Raw genomic sequence first — 11,220 nt, 5'->3', positions numbered from 1 at the left:
GTTACAAAGCTGAATTGGGGTTTGGATCATCTAACTATGTATCTGAAATGAACTGGCAACTTTGTAGCAGCTGAATCACTGAAAATGTAAATTTTTTATGTTTTATTTTGCAGATACTAATATGCATTTATATACTTGAATTTGAATGTACTTTGATGGGGTAAACACTGGTTCCTTTAATTCTTAGTGTTCTTAGTTTAATTCTTAATTCCTGCCTCTCACCCTTTACATCTTTATTTTTGATCATGAAATGAAGCAAGTATTTGTCGTGAGGAGGCCCTCCTGTACAAAATGGTCTGTAATTCCTGAAATCCTATACTATGAACTCCTCATCTCTCAGTCTGTGCAAAGCTTGTATTACAGAGCCTTTGAAAGAAATCTAAATCACAATAAGAGCAGTAATGTAAAACTATTTTTATTGAAAATACATCTACAAAGTAATGTTTCTCAATCCACTCTGGGTGCATACCAATGCAGAACCAGTGAGGGATGGGGAAGGGAATCTTTCTATAATACCTGATTTCCATAAGAAACAAAGTTAGTATAAAAAAAGATCACATTCTTTGTGACACAATTCATTTTTCTCAGCTGATGTCATAGAAAGACAGCCTTTTACATTGTCTTTGCAATGTATTTCCAAACAAAATCTTAACAAAAATTTAAAATGTTATGCCATAAATTCTACAGTTAATGTTTATACACACATTCTGAATACAGTATCTATATAAAAATATCTCTAATTATATATCAGAAAATGCCTGTCTGTATCCTAGATTTGCATTCTGTTAGCAAAAAAAAAAAACCAAACAAAAAACAACCCATATTTTCTTTCAGTCATTCATTTAGAGATTATTTTGGAACTTTCTTGGTTTGATGCTCAGTAACCTATATTAAACCCTGCTCACTTCACTCACTTTAGAGTTCTTGCTCACATTTTCTGAATCACTCAGCTGGAGAAGATTGACAGGAATTTTCAGTCCCAAAAAACCAATCTTGCTTGGGAAAAGGTTTGTCTTTGACCAACATGCTGACATTTTAACTACAGTTATTTGTACATCCTATTTATGGACTTTGAGTGGCAGATGCAACATACTGAATGTTTTTGAATGGCAGCTGGGGCAATGCAAAGGGATCCTTCATTTCTGTCCTCAGAATTATTTCGGCAAAGGGAGGAATAAGGAAGAAAACGGAATAATTTAATAAAACAGATCGTTGAACATTATTCTGCCTGTCTATTAATATTTTTTTCTTTCTCCCAACAACACCTGCTTTATAAAGTTTTCTGGTTTAACCTCTCTAATAATACAAGGCAAAAAGGCAAAAGTACACAAATTGTATTTCTAGAAAAGGGCTTCTTCAGGGAATAATCTTGAACAAAAGAACCACTGTATTACAAGTGCATTGTTTTCCCTTTTTCATTCTTTCATTATCTATTCCCTGAAAGTTATCTATAGTATTTAATTTTAAAATATTTTCTAATTAAAATGTCAACAGATATTATAGTATTTATTATTTTTAAATTTGTTTATATTTTTAATAAAAATACAAATTCACCCCTTAATTTTATTTTCTAAAGGCTTTTATCTTCTTTTTCAGGTGCTACTGGTAAACTCTGCAGGAATTAAAAGTTTCACATTAAGATAGAGAGCCTACTCCAGATGGCAAAATGTAAATCCAGTTCATACCTCTATAATTTATTAGTGGATTAAGAATCTTGGAGGTTTCCAATCAGAAAACCTCTGCTGGTCTCAGGGATTCAGATTCAGAATGCACCCCTTTTGGGATCTGAACATCTCACCCTCTGCACCTTCTGCAGAAGGCTGGCATTGCCTTCTTATAATTGCTTATTAAGTAGCTCATTTGTGCATCCAGAGCGTGCAAATTTTTTTATCCAAACAGAGATGAAGACATTTTCTGTCCCAGACCAGGGCCTTGCTCCTACAAACACACACCCAGATTGTTTAACTGGGTTGTGATGTTGAAATTAAGGGAGTAAATCCAGATTGGAAGGACATACATGCATATGTAAATGTTTGGAAGTCAGTGGGAGCCAACTAGGCTAAATTCTTATAAAAATCAGCTGAATCTAATTCAAAAAACTGTCTAGATAAAATTACTTTCTCAGAAATATTTCATCTCAGCTGGTAAAAGTGCTGATTTGGGGGTATTTTCTTTTCTTTATTTATATATCTTCCCCCTTTTTATCCCCTCAATTAATCTCCTGCTTTTTATTGTCCTGCTAGTATTTGAACAATAATATAACACTAGAGAAAAAAAAATCAGATAAAATAGCAAAAGTCCTGTTAATTTACTTAGCTGGATGCAGTTATCAAGTTAGAAATGTTGATTGTGTGTTTATAGATGTTAGAAATTTTGCAACAGGTATTTAAAAAAATAAAACCATTTTCAGGCTCTGTTATCTGTTTTTACTTTCCAGTTCATAAAAAAAAAAGAAAAAGAAAGATTCACAGGACTGAGTAACATATACACAATCTCTTTTTTTATCCCCAGTTAGCATATGTCTAGCAGGACCAGTGTTGTTGCCTGTTAATTTTTTTTTTAAGTGGGAAGCCAACATATACCATGATCACTGCTAGTTTGGAATATATTTTCATTAATTCTTTCCAGTGCGAGAATAAAGGGAGAAATCAAGGAATAGATGAAGTTGGTGAATTCAAGATATAAATCGCCGGAAAAAGTGTGTGTTTTCCCACACTTGTAGTGATGAACTCACGCTTTCTCTAGCCTACATCTTGGTTTCACTATCTATTGGTTTCTCATTCTCATTTTCTTGCGAGATCAGCTGGTAAGGCTTCTTCATTTCATTCTCCTCTATCACGGAATTTCCCATCTCAGCATCCCTGTTCTTCAGCTCGTGCCGTGATAAATGTTCAACAATTCCTGCTCCAATGGAGTCTCCCAAGACGTTGGTAGTGGTACGGAGACGATCCCTAGGGAAAAAGTAGTGAGTTACTTTTATCCCTTGCTCAGGGATGCTGCTAAAATGGCTCTCAAGTAGCTAGTAGGTGAGTCACCTGTTTTACAGACATTAGCTTATCTGAACTGTTAATGCCATGATTTCTTTTACAGAAATTAACAAATATACTGGGATATGGAGTCACAAAATGTGTTAATACTCTTAGCAGCTTCACTGCAAGAACTGTGATCAGGATGGCAAAGGGAACATATGGCTTCTTGGAGGCAATTTGGTACTCTTAGGTATCTAGAGTTTGGGTTTATATCCTCTGAACGTGTAAGCCAGCAAGAATTAACCTTGTTAGGTTTGTTTGTCTCCTGACACATATGACGTGCAATTGTGCATGAATGACTCAAACTACGAAAATTCATCCCTCTCAGAGGGCTCTGCCCAGCAGATGCAGAAGGTGGCCTGACAAGGAGTGACTGGCACTGCCAGTAGGTAAGCATCTACCTACATCAGGTGGTTAGATGATCATTTGAAGACATTATGTTTTGATAACAACATTGGCAACTTCTTTCAGGGATCATGTCAGAAGACTGAAGGCTAAAAGCCACCAGAAAAGCTAAATAATAGGTATTAGATGAAATAGAGGTTGGAAAAAATCTTCCTTTAATTTATTTCCTGAACCTAGGGTAATACATATATCTAAAGATGTCTGTCATCTTCTACATACTGGAATGAAATACATACATGAATGTAAAAACTGAGGGGCAATACTTTCTAGTGGCAGTTACACAACTATTTTTTGTTTCTACATTCACGGGGCAGACAGATGAATCTTTCCCAGATTAGATAGGCTGCAATTAATTGGTTGGATCTATTCCATTCTGAGTCTGATTGACTGAAAATTTTTATTGTCATCCCACAAAAAAATAAGAGACTAGAGCAATTATTTGCTTATTTAATTACAGTGTATATGAAAGATTTTTTAATATCTTAACAATACAGGTTTCTATGTGTACTTTTTCATGCAAAAGAAGCCATAATTAAGCTACACTCTTCACCATATGCTCTAAGAAAATACCTCACTAGCAAGAAATAGTGTTTCTTTTTTACACTGCTTTCCAAATCCCTTCCAGAGCAAACCACAATGTCCCTGATATTTCTCTTCTAAATATGGTCTAAGCCTTTAACAACTCCATAAAAATACTTACAAGAACCAGTCCACTGCAATGATAAGAGTGATATCGTCTGTAGGCAGACCTACTGATGTGAGCACAATGACCATGGTGACCAGTCCAGCTTGAGGAATGCCTGCAGCCCCAATACTGGCAGCTGTAGCAGTGATGCTGTGCAAAGAGATAGCAAGAGCAATTAATAAATTTCTATAATTAAACTCTAATTAAAAACTTTCTTTATCAATTGTCAAATTTTAAAACCACATATAAAGCAAGAAGGCATTTGCTCAGCAGTAAATGAAAAGATGAGCCTAGTCCTTTATCTGAACACCTTATAGCTGCAGGGGACTATGACCCTTGATCCAAAGTGTTTCACTAAAGCTCTATCCAGAAATCTTGAAACATAATTTTGTTAGGTGATAAATTCTGCCAAGGGCCAGAAAAAACCATTAGAGTTACATGTCCCCACCCATTGAAAAAACTCTCTCCACAAGCTCAAACACGTTAAAAGGAAAGCTGAGGAGGTAGTTCTTTCCTGGCAGATCTAACACAAGAACTTTTCCTCTCTGTCCATCTCACTATAACTTCATGCCAGGTGAAGTCTCTGTCCTGCAGCAGTTGGTGTTCTGCCATCAGAAAACAGAAAGCTGCCAGAAACTCTGAGTCATACTGTCTAGTGACTTTGAAGAAATGCGCTTGTTCACACCTGGTTTAGGGAGAATTTGTTTTCTCAGGTGGTTTTCCAGGAAGCAGCTCTAGTACTATTGAATGTGAAACAATTGCCTCGGAGGGTGAAGACAGTTTTGCCTTAGCTTAATGAATATTGAAATGAACTGGTGGTTTTATGGAGCACTACCTCTGAACTTGCAATGTTCCTGTGAGATAGATATGTGTCTTAGTCCCACAGTGCCCACCTGTCCCTTTGCTGACATTCCTTTCTTCTGCACAAGTACCCATCACCCTTTTTCCTTAAATTGTGATAAACATAATGAAATTAAAGCAGATCAGTTATCACTGAATGCTAACTAGTGGTTTGTTTGCTGTTGTATTTCAAATAAGAAGGGTTGTGTGCTTGAAAATATAAACTGAGTTCACCACTTCTGTCAGCTGATGCAATGAAATTGTATTACTGTTCCTTATACAGCTAGCTTTAATTGTATCCTGAAACCAGGAAAACACTACCTCTTCTATCACAGTAACATTGTGATGACTTTATGCTTCAGCTTTGTAGATGCTTTATAAACTACCTGGACCTCATTGTAAGTCTGTAGTTCCCAACAGCTGAATGAGCTGCATTTCTTAAGAAAGAAAAATTGAAATTAATTAAGTCTTCTCAAGTCCTTGTTATCCTTATTAAGTGCAGTAATGGGTATGTCATGCTGCAGTTTTGCTAAGTTTATCCAAATGAGAATATGTGCTGGGGGTCCTTTTGTGTGAAGATGTAAATTGCAGATAATCTGATAACGTAGCAATTCTTGTTTTTAGCTCTAGATGCTTTTGTTTAATCCCACTTAAACCAGGAAGGGGTCATCACAAAGATGCTTTAATTAAATTTAAATAACAGATTTTTTCATACCTGATTGTGATAATCTGTCCAAAATTCAGATCAAAGTTGTTGACCTGTGCAATGAAAATTGCAGCCAAAGCCTCATATAAAGCAGTTCCATCCATATTAATTGTAGCACCAACTGGGAGTACAAATCTCGTAACTCGTTTGTCCACTCCATTTATTTCTTCTAGACACTTAAATGTAACAGGCAGTGTTGCAGAACTGAAACAAAAAGAAAAAAGATAATATATGATACATATACTGCAAAGAGGGAAAGAGAAGAGTGTCATGTTATAATGACAAGAGAGTCAGTTCTGTCTTAGTTTTTTGTGATCTAACAGAATAGGTTTTTTTAATGAAAATGCTGAATTTAAGCATTTCTAATGGTGAAAGTTCTCCTAATGTTCTTGGAAACTTTCTCCAACTGTTAATTACTGCCATTTTGTATGCAATTCCTAGACTGAAAGTGTCTAAATTCAGTGTTTTGTCGCAAGGTTCTTTTGCCAAGCACAGGAATCTATTTAAAATTCCTGCTTTTCAGGTTTAAGTCATGGAGCTGTGATTGAATCATCCCTAAGCATTGTTTTTTTGAATGTATACCAACTGGGCTATTCAAACCTTCAGAAAAAAGCTCATTTTCTCTTCTTGTTTGTGGGTGCCACTGCAAAGGGCATTTTGATTGATGGTTGCATTATTTTCCCACCTTTGGGCCAGAACCAGTAGCCACTCACTTGCCTCCACACCTTGATGGGACAGGCAAAACCGGAAGGAACAGTAAGAACAAGAAAATGGAAGGGTGAGAATAAAATTTTTTAGAAAGTGTGGGAGAAGTGTGAAGGAAGAACAGAAGAAAACAAAAGTGTACAAGTGATGTTTAAGCACCACTCCCACAAATGGACCAGTGGTCAGTAAGTTCTGGAGTAATATGTGGCCAGCCTTCCTAAAATCCTTCTCCCACTTTTGTTGCCAAGCATGATGTATGTGGCATGGAATATCTCTTTATTTACTTTGGTTCATCTGCCTGGTCGTGTGCCTTCCCAACCCACCGTGAACCCCTCAACTCACTGTGGGGGCAGAGTGAGAGTCAGAGAAGGTCTTGATGCTGCAAAGAGTAAAAGTGGCATTTCTGTTGTAGCTTCTGTATCCATAATGGGCTATCAGGATATTGGGCACAAAATGTCAGCTGCCAATAGGAATCCCCTCAGGACTTTTCTGCTGCTGCTCCATTTTTCCATGCATATTTTTTGCCAGCTCTATCCTTCACTATCAAACCATTAAAAGCTACTTAGAATAGCAAATAGAAAGACTAACCAAACTAACAAGGGTTCTGGCCATATAATCTGCATCATCAAACAGATTAATTTCATCTCAGTTCAGGGTTTCTTATAGAAAACAGAGTTCAAGTCAGTACTGGAGGGCAGCAGAACTGCAATACAGTGCCCAAGTGAATATGGAGTTAGCCAAACATTAAGCAAAATTGTTTCCTAGGCCAGTTATACTAAAAGAGATATGACTTTAAAATATTGTGTTGTACCTGGAAGATGTTCCCAAAGCTGTGACTAATGCCTGGATTAAGCCTCCAATAAATACCCACGGATTCTTGCGAGTGATGACAAAGTAGAGAAGAGGTAGGACAATGACAGCATGGATTAGCAAACCAATGATAACTGTGACAGTGTACATGGCAAGCTGACCACCGATCACACCCATATCTTCCATCTCAACAATTTTCCCAGCAATCAAGAAGAGAATTCCAAGTGGAGCATACCTGCAAATAAGAAATCAAAGCAGCATTACAAAACAAAGTAGAGATTTGGTTCCCCTTCCATCCTGTTTGGGTTTATATGCATAAATGCAGAATTTCAATGTTAGGCTGCTCCTATTCAGGAAGAGTTAAAAACTTTAACTCTTCAACTCTTAACAATTCAACCTGGATTGAACCACAGCAGTGAAGGTTTTTGGTGAGATTCAGTGGATTCAACATCTGGTAAGGATTTCAAGATGCCTTTCATGCCCTCTGGACAGGTAAGGAAATGAATTCTCCTTGGAATTCAAGTGTAATTTAAAAGCTAGTTTAGCCAATCCTGTTGTAATTCTGCCTGCATGAATGAAGGCTTAATCAACATGTGTGGATACTATGCCAAGCACTCAGTTCTATTCCAGTCCTGTTTCCCCTGTTGTTGGGGAAGGAACACAGACAGAATTCTGATAACTCTAGAAGATTTCAAGCTACTTCTGATGCCTAGATTTTTAGCTTTTTAATATTTTTCACATATTTGTAGTTTTGTAGCTTTGGCTACAGCTTCTAGTATTTTTTCCTATCTTCTCTACATTAAGGAACAATAAGCTAAGCTTACGAATGCATTCCTAAATATTGTTTAGTTTTATTCCAAGAAGAGTACCAGATACAAGAATGTTCTAGTTTCCAACCAGAACCTTGACTAGGTGTATCAGAAGTGGGGCAAAAGAAACCTCTGGACTCCTCAGGACCCCAGGAATTATTACCTAACCAACTAACCTTTTAATTGGTCAGTATATAATAAGGATATGATAATAATAGACTTATCATTTAGAAATTGTAGAATTAATATACCACGTACAATTTTTATCATATTGTGTACTTCTTCATCAGCATGAGGAAATCTTTATGACAGAGTTTGGCTGCACTGTGGAACAGCAGCACAGGTGGGATGGACTGCTTTTGCCTATTAGGAAGGACAACTAGAGGTGAGGAAAGATCTGGTGCTGAGCATAAAACTCGAACATAATTCTGCTGTACTTTAGGTACAGCCCTGCTTGTATAATTGTCCACTTGTCTTCTTACAGTAAGATACCACAGAACAGAATTTATCCACTATTCCTCGACTGCCTTTTACACTATCAAGTCCATGTGCATGTGGGAATTTATCTGAATTCTCTGCTTTAACATTTTAAATGTCCTTGTGAAAGTGAAAAGATTTTAGTTATTGCAGCAACTACACTAACTTTTGGTTTTGTATCTAGTATGGCAGTATACATGTGTGCTCCTGGATAGACTCTTGGAGTTGATTTGGTTTTCTTCCTGTAGTAAAGAGGGCAAAAAGATAATTTCTTTTCACAGTTAACCTTCTACCTAAAGAATAATTAGTCTTAATTTTTGAAATTATTTCATACCTTGAGGGAAAAGGTATTTATTTTATTTACCTAATGAACACAATGAAGAAAGCAGGAAAATTATGTGTATGTGTGAGCAGTGCAGCTACAATGCAAGAAGGTACATATAAACCCCACAACTACAGGAACCAGTTGTGTTGGAAAATTATGGTAACAAGGTCTTGCTGTGTAGAAATGAGATTATGGGAGAGGTTTGTTGGTTTCCTTTAATGAATTCAGATTAGAATGTAAGAAAACTTCCATAGCTTACTGCTGTGATTGGTATCTTTATGAAGACATAGAATGGCTCCTTATAAAGGTAGCAACTTCTGCCATAGACCCTAGTTTTTCTCATATCAAAAGTGAAACCCACTGAAGAGTTGGTATATTTGGTCAGATTATTGTCACAGAGAATTATAACTCTTCAAAAATGTTCCAAGGTAGAGATAATCTTATTGTCTGACTTTCTGCAAAATAGATTCTTGCTACTCAGTTCCTGGCTGTGATGAAAAAATATTGTTAGTAGCTTAAAAAGGAATTTATTGAAGAAGCACTTACCACATGATTAGAGCTACCAATCTCATGATAGCCTCATTGAGGCTATCAAAGAAGTCTTTCAAAGCCTGACCTTGCTCCCTCATGCTCCCAATCACCAGGCCAAAGCTTATTGAGAACACCACCAAGCCAAGGGCATTCACTCCATTCACAGAACCTGGAACAGGAACTATTTCCTCTCTCATTCGGGTCAGAGCTTCCATTGCTTCTGAAACATTGCTTATTATGGAAGTCACTGTGGATGTGTCATTGGATGGAATAGCTACTTTGAACTTTCTCTTTTCATAGTTGGTTTTGAACTGTTAAAATGAAAATAAAAGATAGAAATTCAGTGAATCATAGCAAATGACGATTAAAATCACAAATTAAATTACTATTTACTATTGTAAGACATTTGAATTTTTTGCTTAATATTTCTAGGTGAAATGTACTAGATGAAAACTTGATTTTCCTGAAAGCAACAAAAATCCATGTTAACTTCAAAAGCTAAATCTTCAGCTTTAGCTTCTAGAAGTAATTTTCTCATAAATAGGCCTAAGTCAAAGATGCAAAATTTTCATGCTCCTATATTCAGTAACAAAACTATTTGATTCTTAGTTTGCATTTTATATAACTTGATATTTTTCCTACCAAAAAAATTCCAAACATTTATAGTCTTTTTATTGGCTAGTGAGAATATTTTCTTGTGCTCTGGACTTTCTTTATTTCTTCATCTTTTTGTATTAAAAAAAAATAGGACTGAAGTTAACTTTATTATAATATACCTCTTTTTCCTTTTCTTATGGCAAAGCCTTAGTTTACAGTACAAGCCACCATATTTCTTAATTTAGGAAAGGGTTATACTTTAAATGGTTCCTTTATGGAAAATAGAAATCAATTTTTAAATCTCAGATCCTAAATGTCTGCTTTGAAAAACCAGTCTTTCACCTCCTAATGCTTTTCAAAGAGAAATTTACACCCTGAATATTTCTATCTGGGTTCAAAAAGTCCTGCAGCTCTGTCCTGGTTAAATTCCACTGAACACAAAGCATACTAAATTTCACTTATCAGTGATAAATATAATTATAATGTTTCTCATGTATCTCAGGATGCTAATTAGTCCATTGAAGCAGCAGAACACTGGTGTTGAGATTATTCAGCAACTTTGGATTTTTATTCTTTTGGAGCTACCAGGAAAAGTTTTAATATCCTTACTGATGTCTGGAGACCTGTTGAATGCTTCAGAAGGACTTGACAGAAGTGAAGCAATTATGACCAAGAAGGGAAACCTGAGTATCATCATCTTTCAACACCAACCTCATTTAATGTTACTTTCTGCACCTGAATAGTTTTATGCACTCCTTCCACATATTTGAGGTATCTCTCTAAAGGCTCCAAGTCTCTTAGAATGTCAAGTAAGATCTGCTCACTGGACATTTATGGAAGATTTCTGATTAATATGTAGCAGAACCAAAATTCATGAAGGTCAAATACTCCTGAGCTATGAATAAAATTTACTAAAATCTCTTAAAATTTGGGCTGTACAGAAGTCAGCTGAGAGCTGTATGAGCACTTGGCTGACATGGAAAAACCCAGTCCCACTGCCTCATGCTCTCACATCCAGCCTGTGATAATTCTTTTGATCTCTTAGTGAGACAATTCCACTTTTTAAAGTGGCAGAAATCTTTGCAAGCACAGATATTTTGCCATTTTTGGCAAATGTTGCCATTTTTTGGGTAAAGTCTGGGGAACTGAATTAGCTTTCACTCTCTGTTCAAATGTCAGAGATGGGAGAACACAGGGGACTGGAACTACACAGCAATGGAAGAAGGGATGGGATTGTCTTTTTAAGTAACAGAGTGGTATTAAAGTATAGATGGAAAAGTAATGTAAGTTCTCATTAAAAT

General features: G+C 36.2%; 1 protein-coding gene across 1 annotated transcript in view; it reads right to left on the bottom strand.

Moving 5' to 3' along the window:
• Nucleotides 1-398: 398 nt before the first annotated feature.
• The window catches only part of SLC1A3 (solute carrier family 1 member 3), a 65,225-nt gene continuing 54,403 nt past the window's right edge, over nucleotides 399-11,220 (bottom strand). Inside the window, exons 6-10 of the mRNA XM_015615199.1 lie at nucleotides 9,338-9,633; nucleotides 7,182-7,415; nucleotides 5,675-5,869; nucleotides 4,135-4,269; nucleotides 399-2,951 (exon numbers count right to left, since the gene is read on the bottom strand). Of these exons, the coding sequence (XP_015470685.1) occupies nucleotides 2,747-2,951; nucleotides 4,135-4,269; nucleotides 5,675-5,869; nucleotides 7,182-7,415; nucleotides 9,338-9,633 (1,065 nt within the window). The 3' untranslated portion in view covers nucleotides 399-2,746. The remainder of the gene's footprint in view (nucleotides 2,952-4,134; nucleotides 4,270-5,674; nucleotides 5,870-7,181; nucleotides 7,416-9,337; nucleotides 9,634-11,220) is intronic.

Source organism: Parus major, chromosome Z (assembly GCF_001522545.3).
Source record: "Parus major isolate Abel chromosome Z, Parus_major1.1, whole genome shotgun sequence".
Classification (NCBI taxonomy): Eukaryota; Metazoa; Chordata; class Aves; order Passeriformes; family Paridae; genus Parus; species Parus major.
Note: the sequence above shows the minus strand (reverse complement) of the source record. Positions and strands in the feature narration are given on the sequence as shown.